Genomic DNA, 23,566 nt, shown 5'->3' with positions numbered 1-23,566 from the left:
TGAAAAGCAAGTGCCTACAGATGATTCTGTTGTTCCTTGGTTTTGTTGGGAAGACATTGTAAGTACCTTATAAATAAAAAATTTTATAACTACATACTTAAACACCTGGAGATAGGATTTTCTTACTTCTTTTAAAAACCTTCCAAAGAGTTTCAATGGTTAGGTTCTATACATATTTAATAATAATGGTGGTATTTAAATAAATAACATATGACATACTAGATACTTGGCTGCATGTATTACATGCATAAAAAGAGATTAAATCATTTGTATAGACACATAACAAATAAATGTCAGAGCTGAAATTGGAACCCAAAGAGCCTTCTTACTCACTGCATTACATATTATTTATTATCTAGTATTTCTCTCCCTTATTATTTGTAATGAAAATTGATTTATATCAGGGAGAGTAGAAGAAATTTGCTAGCTGAATTTTAGGGGATAAGAAGCTTTGCATGGTTGGGAGGTGGAATTGAAAAATGGTTATTGTGACTAATTTACACTGTAAGCAGGTCATTCCTTCATTGCACATGGCTTCTGAGAGTCTGTGACTTCTGCCTGCCATCTTCTTCTTCTTGGCCCTTCAGCACCCTCTCACCCTCACTTGCAGCTGAGGACCTTGCTTCCTAATTTGCTGAGAAAAACTCATGAATCTGCTACCACCATATGTTCTCATGTGGCATCTGACCCACCGTTGACTTTCCTCCTGGACCTAGAGATCTGTGCTCTTCGTCAAGACTGGCCCTCTCCCTGTGTGCCCTAGGTCCAGTGTCCTCCTGTTGGCTTATGGGCAAATTGCTATACTCCAAAGAAAAAATAAATTGTATAAATGGGGAAAAAAGCATTTAGGAATGTGTAAAATTTCATAATTTTGCCTGAGTAGCACAGTAATTTAAATAATGTTGTTGACACATAGTTTTGTAATTTTTTTCTTATGTTTGCTGTAGATGTCTTACACACTTCCTTACTCAATAGTATATGAAATTCTCTTCAGGTCAAATAGTTGTGTGACTTATTAAAATTTTTATATGCAGTCCCTTATTTCCCCTAAATGTCTACTCGTTAGTTAAATATATCATTGGAAATATAGGTGTAAGTAGTTAGATGCTCGGTAAAATTTGGTATATACAACCTAAAAGGTATGTAAATGATTAGGGGATAGTTCAGAAGAAATCTAGAAACATCATTTTGCCTCTAAAGAAATCAATAGGACTAGCTTTAGGAAGCATACATGAGAAACTGATCCACAGTCAAAAAATAAATTAAATTTAAGAGAGATGAAGAGAAGAAAGAAGAGGGGAAAAATTTGATTAGTAACTTTGAGGAGGTCTTAAAAAAATTTAATATTGGAATGTCACATGGTAAGGTCACAAACTACATAGCTCTTCCTCTGGAATATATCCAGAATCTGACCTCCCGTCACTACCTCCACTGGCCACTTCAGTTCAAGCCACAATTACTCTCCTTTGAATTTATTGCACCAGCCTCTTAACTGGGCTTATCTGCCCCTTTGCCCTCCTAGAGTCCATACTTAACCTAGAAGCCAAAGTGATTAGTGTTAAAGTGTATGTCAGATCACGTCACTCCTCTGCTCAAAACACTGCAGTAGCACTACTTTTTCTTTGCAGAGAAAAATCTAAGTGTTTACAGTAATCTCCAAGGCCCTTTTAGGATCTGAGCACTGTTACAATCTGAACTTCCTTTCCACTACCGTTCTCCCTGGCTCAATGAGCTCTAAGCTCACTGGTTTCCTCAGACAATCCAGGTCATCTCCCAGGATCTTGAAAAATTGGCTCTTTCCAGTCTCAGTCCATTTTCTGACTCTCCACACTCATCCAGCTCATTCTAATTTCCAGCTTTGGTGAATGCCCTAGAACATACCAAGCTGCCAGCCTCTCATTTAATAGTCATATTCCCCCACTAGAGTATTGGCAAGTTTTTTGATTTAACAGTAATAAGTAAATGTGATCTTTTTAGGAAGAATCATAACTTAAAATTTTATTTTTCTGAAAGAAATAAAAGAAAATTTGGGGTAATAATCTGCTTTGAGGTATTAAGACAAAAGATGATACCACCTGCAAAACAAGAACGGATGTCATAAGGAACAACTAGATGATGAAAGCGTTAATGGATGAGATGAGGAAATACTAAAATAAGAGCCAAAAAATGCAGTAGCAGAGTTAACATCTATATTGGAAGCCATAAAAAGCAGAAAATAAAATCAGTTTTATAAAGTTCATATTGCATTTAAGTAGTTACACAATGAAAGGAAAAGGGCAAACTGATGAAAATTTCAAGCTATGATTTATTGTTTTTACAATGTACCAGTCGGTGTGCTGAGTATTTTATACAATTTAGACTCATTTAATTATATAGTATTTATTTTTATTTCCATTTTATAGGTGGGTAAACTGAGACTGAGATAATTTTCTCACGATGTAGTTAGTGATGGAACTAGAATTTTAGTGAAAATCTATTAAGTTATAAAGCATGTGGTCTTATCGATGTGCTATTGAATAACAAACATAGAGAGCAGATATCCCACCCATAAATAATTAGTGTTTCTGAAGAATAAACAAAAATTAACTTTAGCAAAATTATTCACTGATTGTGGGAAAGTTAGCTCCTAGGATCTTACATCAGCACCCAGAACAATGTCAGGATGTGGGAGATATTCAATAAATATTTGCTTAATGAACTGTCATAATTACTACCTATTCAGCATTTAGTCTATCATAGTGCTACATGTTTTAACATATTTTATTTAATTCTCAAACCAATTTTGAATGACTTTTTATACGTAAAGAAAAGGAAGCACCGAGGAGTTAAATGATTTATTCAAAGTCTTATAGTTAATAGCTGGTAGAATTTGGATAACGGAAGTACATTTAACAGTTACATAAAAATTTTACTGTATACATCAAAAGGGCTATTGTGTCTCAAACAAATATAACGAAAAAAGCTACACTTTTGCATATATTAAACATTTTTAAACTTTCATATAGAAAGAAAATACCCTATATGATTTTAAACAAGAAGAAAACTGGTTAACTACCAAGGAACACAAATTGGGCTGATGGTAGATTCCTCTTTGAAACATTAAGTGCTGAGATTGGCAGGGACTCTATCAAAGTGAGTCACTTTTCTTGGGTGAAGGCAACATATATTCACACATATGTATAAGGGTTTAGGAATATGCCCAATTCCTACTAAAGTACATGTTTGTCTGACACTTGGGAGAAGTTGAATTCCTGGGGTGGCCTCTTGCTCAGGATGAAGCTTAGCAATGTATTTCTGTAAGAGATGGGAGGTGCCATTCTCTCTGCCCTTGCTACCCACCAGTGAGATGTAACTCCCCCCGTGACCCCTTTTAGGTTCTGTATGTTCACGCCTGCTGCCTAGTAATCATGTTTCTCTTCTTAAGGGACATATTTTGTGCTCTCTTTGTTCCCAGACTAAGATTCTTTATGCCTGTTCTACTCCTAGGTCTTCCCAGGTACTTTAGTAGTCATTTTCCCTTGGGAAATTTAAGTATCTATGTAATATCTGTTGTGTTACAAGAATTACATGAAATAAAGCAGTGAAATTCCTAGTATACTGACCTACAATGTTTTCAGTAAAATTTTTTTCCTGTCTTTTTCTTCTCCCCCCCATACATTTTCCCTTCACTTGAATAAAAAACCCTTGGGTCATACATGAAGATACTTGAACACTTACTGGTTCACTATTGTCTGGCGCTCTTTCACACTCTGCCAAGCATTTATTCCTCTCCTCCCTTTTCATTCCAGCTTTACATGGCTGTCCCCGGATTGGCCAATGTGAAACACTGGTCCAAACCTTTATGTTATTCTGTCTTTAGAATAGTTTGGCTTCTAGAAAACATAAATAAATTTGAATAAACTGTAAAGTGAATATCTTACTTAACTACATTTAAGTAAGTTGTAGACTTCAAATTTCACCTTCCAAGACTTCAAAGTATATCTCCTAAGTACAGGAACATTCTTCAATATAACTGCAATATATCATCACACTAAAAATTTAACATTGATACAATAATTTTATCTAGTATACAACCAGTACTTAAATTTACCCAATTGTTCACAAAACATCTTGTATAGATTACTTTTTCATGCAGGATCCAATCAAGAACTGTGTATTTCATGATGTCTAGGTGGCTTGGTTGGTTGGAGCATTGTCCTGTACACCAAAAAGTTGCTGGTTTGATCCCCAGTCAGGGCACATACCTAGGTTGTGGGTTGCATCCTGCATCGGGGCATGTGAAAGAGACAACTGATCAATATTTCTCTCTCACATTGATCTCTCTTTCCTCTGACCCTTTTCCTTTCTCCTTTTCTTTCTCTCTAAAATCAACTTTTAAAAAACATATATTCAGGTGAGAATTAACAAAAAGAACTATATTTCATTTGGTCTTTAATATTCTTTAATCTAAAAACATCTTTTACCTTTTTTTTTTGTCTTTTAGGACATTGACATTTTTTTTTTTGAGTCTAGACCAGCTGTTATGTAGAAATTCCCCACAATCTGTATTTGTCTGACTCTATCCCAGGTTGTTAGACTCATTAAATATTTTGACAAGAATCTTACACAAGGCAGTATAGGACTCTTCTATCAGATATTCAAAATATCTGGTCTCATGTACCCGTTAATGCTTAAAAATTATTAAGAGCCTAATAAGTTGTTTTTATGTGGACTATATCTATCAATGTTTTTCATATGAGAAATTAAAGCATAATTTTTGGAACATTTTATTAACTCATTTAAAAAAATCAAACTCATTAGATTTTAATTTTCCAAACCAAAAAAAAAATTTTTTTAGTGACAAGAGTAACATTGTTTTACCTTTTTATAGGTCATTTTAATGCCTGCCTTAATGAATGCAGCTGTGCCTCATACCTTTGTCTACACTTAATCTGTTGCAATATGTTGTTTTTGTTGAAGCATAAGAAGAAAATGTGTCACTCAGATATCTAGTTGCAAAATGGAGGAGTACTTTAATTGTCTTTTCAGATTTGGCAAGTGGAGGTCATTTCATCAAGGATTGCAAAAGGATGGTATTCTACTATTATTCTAACTTTATTGCCTATATGTCCTGTTTTTAATAGGTCTTTCTCTCTTCCAAAAGTAATTTGGTAATCTTAAAATATAATTTTTGCCGGGAGGCTTATTAGATGTTTACTTATTTCTTTTTATTTATCAATTTTTTAATGGGTTTGCGCCCTAGTGACCTCCAGTGGTTTCTAGTGAATTCCTACATATTATATGTACTCGTGTCTTTTTATATAGTCATTATATTTTAATCACTTAAACTATATTCTTTTTTATGTTCAAATTGTCTTACCTTTGGTTAGTGTGTCTCTACACAATTTTATTAGCTCTCGATAACGTCAAATTCTAGCACAAGTTTCCCAAGCTCAACTTGTACATTTCTCATCCTAGCCATGTCTCCAAGGAGTCCTGGCTCCTTTTAGATGGAAATAGTAGACACAACAGTCTGGTTCCTACATTTATTATTGCTACAGTTGTCTTTACTTCTGGGCATTTTCAGTGGACAGGCCTAGAAAATACATCTTATTTAAAAGCATGGTGACCATGAGTTTACACCAACATTTCTTAACCTCAGTGCTACTGACCTTTGGGGCCAGGTAATTCCTTGTTTGGGGGACTGTAGGCTGTTTAGCAGTATCCCTGGATTCTCCTCAGTGGCACCTTCCCCTCAGTTGTGTAAACCCAAGTTAAACCCATGCATCGTGAAATATCCCAGAGTGGGGATGGGCTTGGGGGCAAAACTGCTGCTAGTTGAGAACCACTGGTTTACACTTACATTTCTAGCAGCATTAGAATAATTCCCTGATTATTTTATCCAGTTGTATATAAATATATGTGCATGCGTGTGTGTGTGTGTGTGTGTGTATTTTTTTTAATACCAATATCAGCATAACATCTAACAAAACCTGCTCCGTGGACTAGTTTTGCATCCTCTGCATGGAATCTTAGGCCAATCATATAGTTTTTAATCAGAAGAATAATCTTATTTCGGTAATCAAAATGCACAGGCCAGCATTACCGTCAACATTCCAAACTCTCACCTGATTTAGGGCTTCTTTGCCCCCCGCACCCCCTCTCAGTGCTGCTTGGGGCTTGAAACCTTCAGGGAAGAAGAAAACAAGATTACCTTCCTCTCTGTTTACCCTGCTCACATACCTAAGTCCTACTAGCAGCTGGTCAGGATGATGGCCCAGGAAGAGGAGTTAAAGGAAGGAGGGCCATTATACAGAGCAGGCACGTATATGTGTGTATGAACGTCACTGGAACTCTGTGATTGATGGATGATTATAGCTGACTTTTTCTCTAGCAAAGTACTACGATGGGATTCTTGGGGATATTTCGCTGGGAAGTTTGAATTACAATCCTGCTGTAATGCATGTGATGCCTCTTTTCTCTCTGAACGTTTCTGACTCAGGCCCTTGTCCCCTGGACTTGCAGTGCAGTGGTCAGCCCTACCCAGGTGCCTGTGCTCTAGGCTGTCCTTGTGCGTGGAACCATTTTAAAACGGAAAGGTAGAAACTTTTTATTGACACAAGTATTGTCAGGGACATGCTAAAATTAAAAATATAGAACTTAATGAATTATAAGTCAGTAAATAAAACTATGTTACTACCATGACCAAGGTCACAAAATTTCAAAATTAAGAGCTTCCCAAAAACTCTCTTGCACCCCCCTGCCAATCGCTCCCCAAAAGTAACTACCATCTCAACTTCTAACATCATAAATGGTTTTGACTATTTTGGAACTTTATTTTAATGGAACCATACAGTATTTTTCTGTGTCTACTTATTTTACACAGGAGTTCATCCATGTTTTTGCATGGGTGAGACGTTTATTCTTATTCCTGTATAATAATGTATTTAATAAATAAAAGAGTTTGTTTATACATTATGTTATAGATGATTATTTGGGTGGCTTTCAGTTTGGGACTACTATGAATACTGCTTCTGTAAATATTCTTATACAAACCTTTATTTCTCTAAATTTCCATACCTGTCCTTATGCATGAGTTTTGCATTTGATCCTCCCAGAACCCTGGGAATGCCAGTGGCCCTAGAACAGTATACAGGGTCTGTCCAGAAGATATCCAGCCATGTAGTATAAAAAATAGAGACATTTACTAAAGAAGATAAAAGATACAAGAAACATTGTACATAGGGCAATGATGCCTCAGTCCCCTTCAAACTAGACACCTCGGGACCTCACATAGTTCTCCGGATCAACATCAACTGCCCCATCATATTGTCCTGAATCTCATCAATTATCTGAAATCTCTTCCTTTTCAAAGGTGATTTTAGTTTTGGGAAAAGCCTTAAGTCACAGGGCGCCAAATGTAGGCTGTAGGGGGGCTGCAGCAGTCACCTTGGTGATTTCATGTTTCACCAAAACACTCTGCATGAGACATGATGCATGAACAGGCGGATTGTCATGAAGCTGCCAATCAATCACCAGCTGCCTGTAGCTGTGGCCTTCTGAATCATCTGAATATTTTCAGTGGAGAAATGTTTAAGCTTAATGCAAAATTCAATGCAGATTTGTTGCTTTACTTGCTCAGTCATTTTGAATGTGATGGTTACACAGTACACGTGCTCACTCAATGATGTCTACCACCCCCACTAACTAGTACAGTGAAGTTGTCATCGTTCACACATATGCATTCTAGTCCACTCTCCTTGGCAGCCAGGTGAAAGCGATGTTGTCTAAACTGTTCTTGTTATATTAGCAATGTCTGGACTTTTTCTGGACAGGCCTTTCATGCGTTCTTTTGGCACAAGTTCATACACCATGCAGTCGTGAAAATTTACCGTCCATAAAAGCCAAAATTTATGTTTTGTTTTCAGTCATGGATGACTCTTCTCCCCACCCCAAGTTTTAGGCTTATTTCTGGCTTCATTGGCCTATCTTGATAATGTTTTCTAATGCTACTTTCATGGACAAGACAACTTTTTCATATGCCCCATTTCATGCCGCGTTCAGTTCACACTCCTTTCTCCCCGTGGGACTGAGGTCTCACATCCCATTACTCATGAACTTTAAATCCCAGTTACCATTTTTCGACTTTACAATGGTGTGAAAATAATATACATAAGTACATCAAATATTCAACACTTTACTATAAAATAGGCTTTGTGGTCGATGATTTTGCCCAACTGTAAGCTAATGTAAGGGATTGGAGCATATTCAAGGTGGGCTAGGTAGATAGGTTAAGTGTATTAAATATATAGTCATTCCTCAGAATGCGTCGGCTCCAGAACTTGTCAAACCCTGCACTCATCGTGTTTTGATGAGGAAAAAAATGTTTCAACAGTTGCAGGACCTTGTTTTCTGATTTTCTGTATATTTGAAGATGTTTTTCAGTTGCCTTTCAAATGGAATAACTTAACTAGGTATAGAATTTTTTGGCTACACCTAGGACACATCTAACTATATTTGGGATTTAGGGATGAGATAATAATCATAATTATAGTAGACATTCATTAAGTACTTGCTATGTGCTGGACTATTCTAACCTCTTACAAGAGTCATTTAATCCTTTGATGCAACCCTAGGTACTATTATTATCTTTATTTTACTCAGCAAAAGGGAAGAAAAAGATCACCCAGCTAATAAATAGTGGGGTTGAAATTTGAACTTAAGCAATATTGTTTCATACTCTTAATTTCCTATACTACCTCTCTGGTTAATTAGGCTACAATTTCTAGCTGTGTGACTTTAGGCATATTACTCAATTTCCTGGTGCCTCAGTTAACTCTCTATAAAGTGGGACTATAATCCTTTCCAACGTTGCTGTTATAATTAAATAAGTTAATGTATGCAAATAGTTGGTAACAGTGCCTAACACATACTGAGTGCTTAATAATTGTCTGTTAGTGTATTAATGTTACTATCTTGTGGATAGTAAGCTGCAGATTTGAGCTTTGCAAAAACAGTCTGACTTTAGTAACTGCTCTTAACATACAGTATCAGCAATTAAAATGGCACTTCAATTAAGTAGGAAAAAGGGATTATTTGAAAAATAGTGTTGGGACATATTTGAGAAACAATTAATGCTTGTTGAATAAATGAAAGTTTTGTAAACTATATATACATTCATTTAACAAATATTAACAAATAGATGTTATATACTCTCTAAGTCTGTATAGACAGATTGAAAGGAAACATGAATATAAAAATAATCACATGGTAATGAGATTATAAATGATTTTCTCTTTTGAATTTCCTTAATATGCTACAAAATTCCTCTCATAATACAATTTATTAAATTAAAAAAAATTTAACCAGATAATTGCTACATACAGAGTTTGAGAACTACAGAGAGATGGTTGGAGGCCCAGAGCTCAGGATGAGATTTTGAGGTCATGAGAAGATAATGAAAATACCAACATAGTGTGTAGAGTAGAATACACCATGCAAAGAATTGGCAAAGGAAAAGGGATTGGCAAAGGGAACTGAAAAAGGGAATTTTGGAAAGACAGATAAAGAGTCATGAGAGTCCTTCCCTAAAAAACAAAGCAGGAGGTCAGGTGGGGAGAGAAATTGTGAGTGGAAAGTTATATAGAATGTTAAGAAAGAATCCACAGTATTTAGGAATAAAGAAATCTTTGATGATGTTAAGCTACTTTATAAGGATAGTTAACATTGGCCACTTTATAAACCAAATTACAGTAGGCTGAGAGGTAATGAAAGCTGGGTGATTAGAGAATGCAAACGAAGATGACTTTTTCAACAACTTAGATGACAAAGGGAGGGCTGGAGTCAAGGAGAATTTAAAATGAGAGAATTCTCTCTCTCTTGCCCGCGTGTTCTCGCTCGCGTGCGCGCGCGCTCTCTCTCTCCTCAATTTGATGCAGGAGTTTTTGGAATGGGAAAATTTGAGGTGAAAGTAAGACATCACTGAAAAGGGAGAGATTAAAGATTTTAAAAGAGCAAGGGGGAAATTCGTAGGGAATATTTGAAAGCAGACAGCTTACTATCCACAAGTCAAGAACACAGACTGAGAGCCCTGGTAAAGGGGCACTCTTTCTCTGAAACACGGAAGAAGAAGGTACTGTTACAAATCATTTAAGAAGTAGAAATGAAAAAAAAAATCTGTGGCATTCCAGGTGCTGGTATCTCAGGCTTTTTTTTTTCCTCCCCAGTATATGTGTGACCCAGGAATAGAGAATAAGATATCATTGTTTGAAACAATGATTACATCCATGAGGACTATTTATTGGTTTGTTCTTTATAGAGTATGGAAAATCTTGTTTCCTATTTTCTGTTCTCTCCTCTTGTGAGAAACCAGTGTAGTGTCTAGATGAATGATGAAAGAAAAAAAGAGAGAGAGAGAGAGAAAGGAAGAGAAAGGAAGGAAGGAAGAAGAAAGAAAAGGAAGGCAGGAAAGAAGAATGGATTCTGGGTACTTAACATGACCCGAGCCATGACTGTTTTATATTGTACAACTAATGCTTATCAGCAACTTGAAGGGGCAGAAAAGTTGCTGTAATCTAAGGGCATTCTGATGCTGACACCATTAAGAAGATACACAAATCTTGGATAAAAGATTTTTTAATTAAATTTATTGTGGTGACATTAGCTAATATGGTTATATAGGTGTCAAGCGTACATAACTATGATGCATGATCTGAATATTGCATTGCGTTCCCACCACCCAAAGTCAGATAATCTGACACCATATATTTGGCCCCATTTACCCTCTACCACCCCACACCCTCCCTTTTGTGACCTCCATACTATCATCTGTCCGTGTCTCTGAGTTTCAGCTTTATAGCCCACATGTAAGTGAAATCATATTTTTAAGGATTTTAAAGGTGCCCTGAAATTGATTTCTACATTGTGTGCACCTCAGTGAGGCTCCTGAAGGCACAGGTAAAGTAGTGAGCAGGTGTGGAGCATGACTGACACTCAGTTATGCCGAGCAAGAGGCTGGCTGAGACAGCCCTGTCCTTGCTGATGTGTGCCTCTCCTCTATTTCAGTTGCCGTTGCATAAAGGTTCCATTGGTCTTTAGATATTGTAAATAATTCTTACCATTTCATATTTTAGGGCAGCATAATTATTTATGTGCTGGACGAAATGATTGCATCGTTGATAAAATCCGCAGAAAAAACTGCCCAGCGTGCCGTCTTAGAAAGTGCTGTCAAGCTGGCATGGTCCTTGGAGGTAATGCTGCTATTTTCATTAATAATACACTGATATTTACACTATAAAACTAGGGGTCAGAAAAATGCTAATTTTCTCATTTATCTTTGTTCTTGCTTTGCCTTTTCTGTCTTGATTATTGGTGTCCAAATGAAACAACCAGGACTATCCCACAAACTTTATAGATTCCCAGCATGTTAAGGTCTTTTAGGAGAGAAGTACTAAGCCTCCGTTTGTCTCTGTTGCCTGTATGTAAATATTAGGGGGTGTCCACAAACCTTTCCTTCAGTGACATGAGTTGGAGTCTTAGCGCTGCACTCATGGCCTATGTAATCTTGAGTAAGTTACTGACCCATTCTGGACATCAGTCTCCTTATAGGTAAAATGAAAGCACTGGAGTTCCTTCCAGACCAAAAACCGATTCTGTGAATTGGCCCAGCACATCAGTCTCTATCCCTCTCATTCTCCATCAATCTCTCCCCTGTTCTCTTTATGTAACAGTATGTTGAGCCCTTACACTTACTGGGTACTATTTTAAGTTCTGGAGTATAATACCAAAAAAAAGAGACCAAATCCCTGCCCTTGTGGAGCCTACATTCTGGGGTGGGGTGGGGGGAGGGGATGAACAATAAATATACACTTGAAAAGATAGTAAGTGCTGTCGAAAATGGTAAGCAGGGTGAATTAATAGGGAATATCAGGGAAGGGAGTCACTCCTGAACATTTTTTTTTCTGATTACTATAGTATTCATTTCATTTAGCTGTTTCCTAAGCAATAATATTTTTGAAATCCTGAGTTTGATGTGGTAGTTATGATTTTGCTAAAATACATTTTTAAAATTTATAACTATTTAAATATATATTCATTATATCACCTAAAAACAGCTAATGTACAATAAATGGCTTGTGTTACCTTCTGGGAAAGGCATGCATCAGACCAATATTTTTTGAGTGCCTACAGTGTTAGCTCTTGCTTAGTTCACCGTCTCTGCTGCCCTTGAGTATGGTGCTGTCTAATCCCTAATAAAATAATTTTCTAACAGAAGAGTAAGTGACAAGAGAGGTACCATACATTGCTAGCAAATAGAGAAAAGGAAAAAATTATTTCTGTCTGAGGGAGTTGGCAAAAGCTTCAAAAACAAGGCTCTCAAAGAATGAATAGAAACTTTGTAAATGGAAATGGAGAAAGATATTTACAGTGAAAATCCTGAGTATCTTAAAAACAAACCAACAAACAAACTAGGCATTCCAGTGATGATTTTTCAGTTATAAAATGGAATCAGCAAGAAATGAAGCGTAAAAGTTACCTTGGGCCAGCTGGGATCTGGAGTTTGAACTCTACTCTGTAGGCCCAATGGAACCAGTGTTCTTCCTAAGAAACTGTTCATGGACTATCTGTGGAATAAAGCCCAAATTTCTCAATGGGGGACATGGGGCCCTTCATCACTTAGCAGTAGCTCTCTCTTTTTCTAAGCTCTTCTCCCGCCAGCGCTTTGGGAACTTTACACTCCTTTCACCTGTCCTTGCATGCGTTTTACTTTTGCCTGCACCATCCTTCCTCCACCCCTTATAAACTCTTATTTATCCTTCATTTTAAGTTCTAGTGCAATTTTTGTGTGTGTGTGTAACCTTCCCATCCCTCCAGTCACACCAGGAGCAGGGAGTTTTTTGTGGGTACAGTTTAATGCAGTGCTTTTCATATTTGGGAAGCTGAAAGCCCTTGAGCAGCCTGGATTGGACCTTGTCCTGACTGCACTGAACTTCAGCATTCCTACTCTTAAAATGGAAGATTGACCAATTTGATTAGAGGGGAAGTGATGAGACTCAGCTCCCCTACCCTATCCCAGCCCATATGAGGCACTGGGAATCCATATTCTGTCTCTTTCTTTCTCTTTCTCTTCTTTCTTCCTTTCTCCCCTCCTTCCTTCCTTCTCTCTCTCCTTCCCCCCCGCCCACATTGTTTCTTGTACACCTTCATTGTAGAACTTACCTCACTGTTTTGTAGCTGCTTATTTATGAGCTGCTTATTCAATTCAAGGATTTTCTCCTTATCCAAGGTTGAGTTGTTTGAAAGAAGGAATTTCATGTTAATGTTTTTTTATCACCGAAGAACTTGTTTAAGTGTTCAATACATATTTGTAACTATCATTTTTGAAGTCATTTGAAGAATAGGTCTCTAGGCATTCTCTTTTTTTTTTAACTTTTTTATTGAGGCACAACAAGGCATAGTAACTTGCCTGAACTTGAGGCAGTCAGTTTAGTAAACTGAATGTGAATACAGTTAAGGATATATACTCGCAGTTTGACTAGTGAGACTACGTCACAATTTATCAAGTGCTAAATTAGTGCTAATTGTCATTCAGCTTGAAATTTTTCACCTTGGGGAGGAAAACAAAAATAAGGACCTCTTTTTTCCCTCTAGGGATGAAAATATTTCGCTAAACCAAAAACACAAGGTCTAGGACTACTTGTCCTTTAATCCCACTTATTAGAACAGCATCCTTTTGTTGTCAGTTCTGTACTGACTTTCAATCTTGATAAAGAAGGTAGCCTGAAAATGTAAAATGTTTCCAACTACTTCCATAAATGGCTGCCCTGTGCAAATGTAACCATATCTGGTCTCCTTGGAAGAGCAGAAGAATTGCATGATTGGTAGCAGTTTCATGGTCTGGAACACTGTTATTGGTATAGGCAGGCACGAAGACCTCTTCATTCTACATGAGGTTGACAAACAGTGGCACATTCACTGCCCGCTTTAGCACGTGGAAAAGGAAAACGTAAGTGCCATTCGTTGCACACGTAAATCTACCAAGCTGAAAATCAAGTTTCTCCCAGGTCGTTCAGAAGAAGATCGAACACAACAGGTTGGTCTAAAGTTCCAAGGGTGAGATTAGAGGTTGTGGGTGTTGAGATGGCAGCTCGCATCTGTGGAGGCAGGGGAGAGACATGTACTGGCAGTATGGCGGTTGCTGGACCTGTCACCGGCACGTCCACAGGGGTCATGCTGTGGGAATCTCCTGGTCCTGAGTCACCACTGTGAAAGGTACCATTGTCACTTTCTGGGCTGCTCACTTGGGAAGAATCACTCCGCCCTGCTCTTGAATTTGCCCACGGACTACTAGGTGTCCCTCTTCACTTGTAACACTGCTGGAATTATTTTTTAGAGAATTAGGTGTTCCAGGACACTCTAGTTTGGAATTGTACCTGGCTATAATTTCCATTGGAAACTGAAGGAGGTCATCTGTAAGTATCAAAACCTTTATAACCATCAGGGGACCAATATGTATTGCTTAGTAATCTACCACAAGCACATCCTCTAAGAGATCCCTGGATACTGACAAATGGTTGAGAGGGTCTGGGAAATACATTTGTCTGTGCTGGGTAAAAGGCAAGGCTACCATTGCTTACTTAAATAGTTCCATGAGGATAACTTGTACTCCCTTGAGAAAGAGTAGTTTGTTCTATGTGTAGAGCTGGCCACTGGCATTGGAGTGGTGTTTGTGTACTTTGTTCTAGTAAAACTTTGATTGTAGCCAGGTAAATAGAAGGATTCTTCTATTTCTTGTTGTTTCCACTGAGGCAAAGGTGCATTAACGTTAAATATTGTCTGCATGGCTTGAAAGAACATTGTGTTAATAGTCACTGCTGCTTGCTGGAGGTGACTGGAAGCCCTGTTTAGGGCCCTTTGACATGGGAGGATTTGGAGAAGCCAGTGAAGATGGTTGCTTGCTTGGGGGAGCTGCTCGCTCAAGAGTCTCTGAAGTCATAAACTCTGTTTCAAATCCTGGAGAAGCCTGATTGGTAGTAACCAAACAAGCATTTGAGCTACAAGTACCTAGAGAAAAGAAATAGCCTGTAATGAATGCCTCTTGAAGAAAAATCACATTGACTGGATACATTTTGTTCTTTAGATGATAGGCTACCTGGAGTAGCTGAAGGTGGCTGTGGCGATGGATTTGCATTTGAACGTTTATCAAAATCCAGAATAGATTATAGCATAAAGTTACAAGTTTCTTGAATTTGGGTCATCAAATCCTGCGGTTTTCTTTCCTCAATACTGGATCCTTTGAAAGGGTAGAGGAAGAACCTACAGGCTGATGCATAGGCTTAGGCACATCTTTGGGTTTGATATGAGGCTTCCTGCAGCTAACCCCCAGGACTTTGGAGAAATTTGGGATTGTGGTGTTAAAGGGTGTTTTTGATTATCGACATTGTTTTCCCAGGATTTCGGAGTCTCTGGCTGTCTTGAATCCTCCTTCTCACACATGGGATTGGACCATGACTTGCTGATTTCCAGTTCACTCTGCAGAGAAGGTGTCCAACGCTTTGCAGATTACTTCTTTGGATCCTGTTCTTTCTGCAGCTGAACTGGCCAAGGCATTGACATCTCCTGCTTCTTCTGTTCTTGAACATATCCTGCTTTGCATTTAGGGGTTTCTTGCTTCCACTAACTAGGAGTTAGCTTCTGTTTGGAGATGTCCTGCTTCTTCTGCTCTTACTACAGTATGGACCTGAGTTTTGCAATCTCTTGTTTCCTCTGTTCTAAGGAAACTGCAGGCTTTGCTAGTTCCCCATGTTTGAAGAATTCCTGTTTCTTCTCCTCACCATCTGGTTCAGTAAGCATAACCCAACATTTTGGGGTATTTGGTTTTTTAGAATAATCTGCTTTTCCAGATTGCTCTTTATTTATCCTGTTTTCTTCATAATCTACTTCTGTTAATAGCATGTGTTAAGAAACTCTTGTGATTGTATCTCTGGTAGTGCAAGTTCCATAATAGATGCTGACTCTTTGACAGATTTTCCTTCAATAATTCTTTTCTTCTATTATTTTATTGGTATTGCTTCCTTCAGTGATACTTGTTTTTCCTGAGCATTTTTTTTTTTTTTTGCAACTGGAGTATTTTCAAAGTAGCCCAATGTCAACAATTTAGACAGATCTTTCATATGTTTGTATTTTGGTCCTACCACTGCTTTCTCACTACCTTCCAAAAGGTCCTAAAAGTACAAGGGTGACTGCTCTATCTGGTCTTCAACACTTAGACTTTCCTTTCTTGCAGGGCTGGTCAGTTTTGAAAATTTAATGAGGCAGTCAAGTTCATTTAAAGACGGATACACTGCACTATTCAAGCCCTCTTTCAGGTCTTTTTGTACATGTTCCTGTGTCAAGTTCTGTAATACATAGTGAGCTTGAAGTATGGTGCAAAGCTTTTCCTTCTATAGTCATTTCCAGGACACAGAGAGAGTGTTTGAAGAAAGAAGAAGGTAAGTGGTCTAAAGTACTGTTTTTCATTTGGAGAAAGTGTGCTGATTCTCGAAGTAGTCTTTCATTTTGTGATTTCATTTACTTTAATCATCCTACTATTATAGTGGAAGAGTGATTGAAAAGAAGTGCAGTAAAAGGATGAACCACCCCGGCCTTGGCACTGAGAAACGGGTTCATTCAGAAGAGAGACTTGGGTTGCAACCAGCAACAAGACAAGCAGTAAGAAACAGAGTAACAAGAAGAAGAGAGCCTCAGAGAAAAGCAGACTGGGGTAAAAGGGAAGGATTTCAACCCAGGAGTATGAACTAAAGTAACATCAGAGCAGGGACTCCAGCAAGACCATTGGTTCAAAGTTGTTTTAATTGAAGTCAGTTTTCTTATTTCTCCTGTGTAAACGCAGAGCTGGTTCCACTGCAGGGCAGAGTTTAATTCAGAGCAAACTAGCCCCCCACCCCAGAATTAGAATGGAAAATAGGGAGAAATAGGATCAGAGAGTTTTCACTGCTTAGCCATGTTGTCCTTAATGGCATAGTTTTCCCATCACTTTCCCAGGGTCCGGTGGTTCCACCCTGAAGCCCAGTTCTCCTGAAATAGTATATATTTCCCCCCCTTGAATAATTTGCTTAAGTCAGTGAACCTCCTTTTATGACTGATGACTTTAAAATTTATCATCCCAACCAGGACACTGCTGAAAATGACCCAGAGCACTATTAATAATTACAACTGGGCTAACAAATGTAAACCAAGACTTTCCCAGGCTAATTGGACCATAAGGCAAGACCCCACCCCCATTTTTCCCGTTAAAAGATACAAATGTGTTCTGGCCAAATGAGTATGTAAACTTCTGGGGATGTAGATGAAATAGTCAAGTGTTGATTTATATATTATTTAATATATTAATTTAGTTAAGCACAAATATAAAGAGGTATTGATTTGGAAGTGTTGCATTTCTACTCTCACATTTCATGAATAATTTTATTCAAACTAATCTCAGAGATCATTGGCAGCAGGGTCTTTTCTTCAGTAGAGCCAATTTTTAAACCAACCAGTTATTCTTTATGGAGTTCATTATTTTATCTAAGATGTTTGATATCACTTTTTGAATTAATATATAGTACTATAATTGGACATCTAACCTAAGGCAAAAATACCCATTCATATAATATAAAAATTTTAATATTTTCCCTGCAAGAGGTACTATTTTTGTGATTCCCTATAATAGAAAAACTTCTGCATTATTTAATTAGGAAATATGTGAAGGCTACCTAACATATTTTTTAAAATAAACGCCTATGTCTCTATCAGTGAGTTTTAACATCAGATCATTTTTTAATGTTTTCTGTATTTTTATTATGTTTTATAAGGAATAAGATACTGCAGATATTTTGAAGCCTTTGGTATGGTTTTCCTGAACCCATTAGATTTATTTCTTCCTCTCAGCTCAGGTCATTTTGCTAAGTTATCATTCAGTATCTTCATACTTGTAACTCGTGTATGAATCCATAGGTAATACAATATTATTTTGAATATTTTCAAACATTATATAAATGGAATTGAACTATACATTTTCAATTTGATTTTTTCACTCAGTATTTTTTGAGATTTACTCATATATGTACATATAACTAGGGTTTCATTTTAACTTCTCTGTGATACATTTTATGAACATCGCACAGTGGTTTTCTTTCTTATGTTAATAGATACTATTTCTAATTTTTCATAGTTATAAAATGTGCTGCAATAAACATTCTTGTACCTGTATTTTTGGACATATGTTTGAGAAGTTCTCCAAGTTAAAGGGAATTTCTGGTTCATTAACCTCACTAAACGTTACCTAATCACTCTCCAAAGTGTTTGTTTCCTCCTATGTGTTGGATTATGTGTTAGGATGCATCTTCATCTATACTGGGTATTTTCAGACTTCTAAATGTTTCTAATTTAATGGGCATAAGTTTTGTATCTAATATTTTTAAATTTTTGTGTCCTTGAGTAATAAGGGAAAATACTGTTTCATATATTTGTTGGCCATTTATATTTTCTCTTCCATGACTTGGCTCTTCATATCCATTGGCCATTTTCAACTGGGTTGTTCTTTTTCTTATGATTCATACAACTTACCTCTATACTCCATACTGATTCTTTGTTAGTTACGTGTAGTCTATGTGTACTTTTTACTTTCTTCATGATGTTATTTTTCTAATTTTTATATAATCACACATGTCAATAGTCTCCCTTTATATCTTTTTCTACCCTGAAGTCATACAGGTGACCCACTAAAAATAATCTAAAACTTTAAAAGTTTGTTTTTCACATGTATGTCCTTAATCTATCTACAAGTGGTATTATTTCATGTAGAGAAGCAGGAATATAACTATTTAATTTCCCATTTGGATGACCAGTTGCCACAATGTATTCATCAGCACAATGGTCTTAAATATTTTTAATAGTGTACTCCTATGTAAGTAAAAATGTTCAGAGTCTGCATCCCCTCAATAGGTCTTTTTACAAGTAAATGATACATATTCACTATTATCAAATGGACTGCATACTAGTGAAAGTGGAACCCACACCCTATGCCCCCCCTGCCTCCCTTCCTCCTGTTTTTCCTCCTTTCTTGTTTGTCGCTCCTTCTTGAGATTTCTATTTCTGATGCTGAGGCCATTTGAATAACAAAAGAGGAAACAAAAGAGAACACTGAAAAAATGTTTAATGAAAACTATCGTAAAATATCAGAGGTCAAACTATCAATGTTTTTGATATGCCACAACATAGATTTTTCAGGTCCTTAATCTGGGTTCAACAGCTATGTTCTTATTATGAGAATTACATTTGAGCTATTTGGTCTGTTACTTGCACCTGATTCTTGTTTATAATGAATCACTTCCCTCACCATCACAAGGTCAGAGTGAACTTTTGCATTTTGTTTATGGCTGTACAATACAGAGCAGGAAAGATAGTTACACCCTGAAAGATGGTAATATATCTTCTACTTTAAGTGTTCCACCTCTAATGTCTTTCTTTTAGGAAACATTTTTGTGTAATGACTCACCAAAAATATTTTTTGAAATGAATACAGCTCTGTATTTTGCATTAGTGGTAAAAATGATAAACTATTATAAAGGTAAGTAGCTCTTTCAAAAATAAGTAGCTTTCTACATAAAAGAATGATTAAACACATAGTTATGTTTCCTGACATTTTTTCTTAAGCTGAAGACTATTTTTATAGGGTTGTTTTTTATTTTATTTTATTTTGGTAGATAGTCTTATCCTCAAATTGTAAAAGGTTATGTTAGAAAGCCAGTTTCTCTCCTACCTCCTCCTACACCTAGATTCATCCCCAATTTTCTTGGCAAAGAGAATGGTTTTTTGGGCTACAGAGTAGGGGTTATGTAGTAAATTGCTTTTTCTCTTCCTATACTTGAAGCCAACAAAGCCTCAATTCCTTTTCGGAAGGATTCCAAAATTCTTGAATTTGGGACACTCAACAGTGCGTTTCTTGGAGCGTAGAAGCTTAGTCTCTGCCTTTAGTTACTACAGAAACTAAAATTTTCTGCCCTCCCTTTAACACAGGACCTGCTGTGAGTGATGCCTGCCACCTGCCTTCTTAGGCCTCTCACAGTCTTCCGCTTCTGAGCATCTCCTTTTCTACCCAACCCCTTTGAATCAGCAGCCCCCAGGGCAGTGCCTCTCACACTGCTGCCCCAAGTCATTGCAATGAAGCCCACAGCCAGACAAATAATGTTTTCTGGTCACTGTCTGATTGTCCAGCCTAAATGCCATCCCACACACCCTGAATAAGGATATTCCTTAGAGTATTCATTCTCACTTCCTTGCTTAAAGCTAGTGCTGTAGGGTTTGTTAGGGCACGGCCCCAATGGACTGATCTCCGCAACATCGTCTTTTTGCTAATTAAAAGTAATAACATGTACTTTTAACATAATTTGGGACAGCAAATGTAGGGAACATTGCCTGTAAATTCACCCAAACTACAGCAATTCTTATTATGATCCTCATAATGTCAAAGGATTGGCACCAGTCCTTAATTACCTGCTGATCTTTATCCTTTGTTTCCTCATCTGATTCTCAGAGAGCCTTCTGGCTACCATAAAACTTATATTGCAGTACCCAACATAACAGTCTTCATTTGCTTCTAGGCAACAGGTCCAGCATTATTGCATAAAGATCTTATGTTGTCCAATATAAAATATCTTGCCAAAAATAAAAACAAATAGCAGAAGAACCATGACAAAATAAACAGCACTCATTCCAGAACACAATCCAGAATTAGTAATCATTATTATTTTATTCAGTCCAATTGTTTTACCTACGTGTTTACCTGTTTGATTGCTCAATTTTTTCCTTCTCAGCCCTTTATTCAGTTTCCTTATTTTTAAAATAAATTGTCTTATAAGTTTCTTCTATGGAAATCTGTTAATAATAAACTCATGTTTTCCATTGAAAATACCCTTATTTCAACCTCATTTTTCAATGATGATTTTGCTGATCACAAAATTTTAGATTGACTTTTTTTCTGCACACCTATATTTCTGGCTTGTATCTTTTTATTTATATATTTATTTTTGAGAACTCCCCCATAGATTTAATAATTTTTTTGAGAGAATATTCTCTCTATATTTGTATAAAATGTTTTCATATTGTAACTGGTTATAAATTTAGTTTTATTTCTACTTAGAAATCATCAAAATTCCTAAATCTGATATTATATTTTTCATAAACACCAGGTGGAGCAAAATCATCCCAGTAGTCTTCAAATATTGCTTCCCTCTCATTGCCTATTTCTTCCTCCAGAAAGCTTATGAGACATCATTAGGCTAACCAATTTATCTTCCATATCTCTTTATCTTATTTAATATTACCCATAAAATTATCTGCCTGTACTGTAGTCTGTGTAAATTCAGAGTAAATTCAGTCCTGTCTTCCAGGTCACCATTCTTTCATTTTACTGATGGTATTTTTAGAAGACATTCTATTTGATTCTTCCATAAATTTGCCTATTTGTTTTTAATAGCTTTTCCCTTTCTTGTTTTATTCTTTAGCCTATATCTTTAATAACTATAAACATAATTGCAAATCTGTATATTTATTTATTTTTATTATTTTTTGGAAGGAGACGAGGCTCTGGTTTATTGGACATAAGAAGCAAAGGGGAAGCAGATATCCAGCATGTCGTCCGCATTTCCCCCTCAGGCAAACGAGTGGGTGGTTGGATTAAATTATTCCAGAATCTCATAATGTAGGATCTAGTTGTGTCATTGTGATATGGTGGTATTAAAAAAAAACTTTGTTTATTTATAGCGTTTGCAAATGATTGTAGTGTAAATACTCCCTTACACAAATTTGATGCTACCAATGGTTTAACAACTGGCCTTAAAAATTTCTGAATACTTAGTAACTTTTTACAAGTCACTATGAGACAAATTCAACACACTTTTATTGTTTCTGCTACTTCTCACTCATTGTGTCCTTTGTAATTTTGGATTATAAACTCATGCTTGCAAAGTGTTTGTTTGTTTGTTTGTTTGTTTGTTTGTTTGTTTGTTTTTAAGAACCTGAGTGGCCTTAAATAAAGGAGCATCTCTCCAAGGAGAAGTTCTATTTTATTTTTCCATATACTTTAGGGTTCTTATCAGTGTAGGACCACTTATCATATTCACTTTTTGCCTCTAGGTTTCTAGTACCTTGCAGGTAGAATAATTTCAAACTAAAATCTAGGTGATGAAGACCTGTAATTAAGAGTGAGCAAAGAAGACTTTTTCCCATATTGAACCAAAGATAAAACAGACATGCTTCCTTCCCATGTCCATTTTTCAGTGGTTAAAAATGTTCTTTATTTTAGATTCCCAGATATTTTTCTGACCCTTGAGATATGTATTTAAGAAGATGTTGCTTGTAATCCCTAATTTTTAGGTGTTCTGGAGAAGGAGATTTATAAATTACCTATTCTTGTACATTGCCAGTAAAACAAGTTTATATAAAATTTATGCCAATTTTAATCAAATGCATTAACTCCACCTTAAAAATTTAACTGTTATTAATAGGTTAGAAAAAGATTAAAACACCTCTGTGTATCATTGTAATAATAAGTAAGGGTATAGAGTTAGAACAAGTGGGTTTTGATCTCAACTTTCCCACTAAAAACTATGGGACTTCACACACACACCTTAACATTTACACATCTCTACTTTCTTTTCTATTAAGAACATATAATGAAAGCTATTTTAAGGGTAAAAGAAATGATACACCTAAAGTATATAGCACAGTGCCTGGTACTTTGGTTTAGTAAGTAGTGGCTTAAAATACCTTTTATGTCTTGACATCGTTTATGCAAACAGTATCATTGGCAAAATAAAAGTTTTAATTTTAATGCAAAATATATTCTTGTATCTTCTAAAATTTTTTCAATATATGTACGAACCAGTGAAAAGCAAATACAGATATCCTGGAATTGAAATTAATTTAAAGAATTAGCCCTGGCTGGTGTGGTTCAGTGGATTGAGCAGTGGCTTGCAAACCAAAGGTTCGCGGTTCGATTCCCAGTCAGGGCACATGCCTGGGTTGCAGGCCAAGTCCTCAGTAGGAGGCATACAAGAGGCAACTGCCCATTGATGTTTCTCTCTCTCTCTTCCTCCCTCCTTTCCTTTCTCTCCAAAAATAAATTAAAAACATATATAAATAGTAGCTAATAGAGGCATTTAATTAACAGTTATCGAATATTGTTATAGTATATATTTTCAAACAATGTTTTGCATGAGAACATAATCTGAAATAAAGGGTATATATTTTCACATGGTAGAAAAGTTTTCTAAATAATTGAAGGTATGTGTCAATTGATGTTTTGTTTCTCTTAGAGGAGAATGTCCTATTTGTTTTTATTTTTAGAAATGCTTTGGTAAGCTATTTGAGATAGAGGCTATGACTCTAAGAACATGCTGAAATTACAGAAAATATTTGCTAATTTGATCTACCAAATGCAAAAAGGAGATTTTATGTTGCTTAGAATGGGATGGGGGATGGGTGGGAGAAGTAAGGTGAAGAAGGCTGGTGAGAGTAAGATGCCTACTGTGTGTACTGTGTT

General features: G+C 36.5%; 1 protein-coding gene and 1 pseudogene across 2 annotated transcripts in view; one reads left to right on the top strand and one right to left on the bottom strand.

Moving 5' to 3' along the window:
* The window catches only part of PGR (progesterone receptor), a 79,659-nt gene that overhangs the window by 23,615 nt on the left and 32,478 nt on the right, over nt 1-23,566 (top strand). For both annotated transcript variants that reach the window (XM_054592537.1, XM_054592536.1), the window contains exon 3: nt 11,112-11,228. In XM_054592537.1, coding sequence (XP_054448512.1) covers nt 11,112-11,228 — 117 coding nt within the window. The remainder of the gene's footprint in view (nt 1-11,111; nt 11,229-23,566) is intronic.
* LOC129086034 (caprin-2-like) lies at nt 13,736-15,995 on the bottom strand (annotated as a pseudogene).

Source organism: Pteronotus mesoamericanus, unplaced genomic scaffold (genome assembly GCF_021234165.1).
Source record: "Pteronotus mesoamericanus isolate MK-2021 breed Mesoamerican mustached bat unplaced genomic scaffold, CSHL_Meso_final scaffold_36, whole genome shotgun sequence".
Lineage (NCBI taxonomy): Eukaryota > Metazoa > Chordata > Mammalia > Chiroptera > Mormoopidae > Pteronotus > Pteronotus mesoamericanus.
Note: the sequence above shows the minus strand (reverse complement) of the source record. Positions and strands in the feature narration are given on the sequence as shown.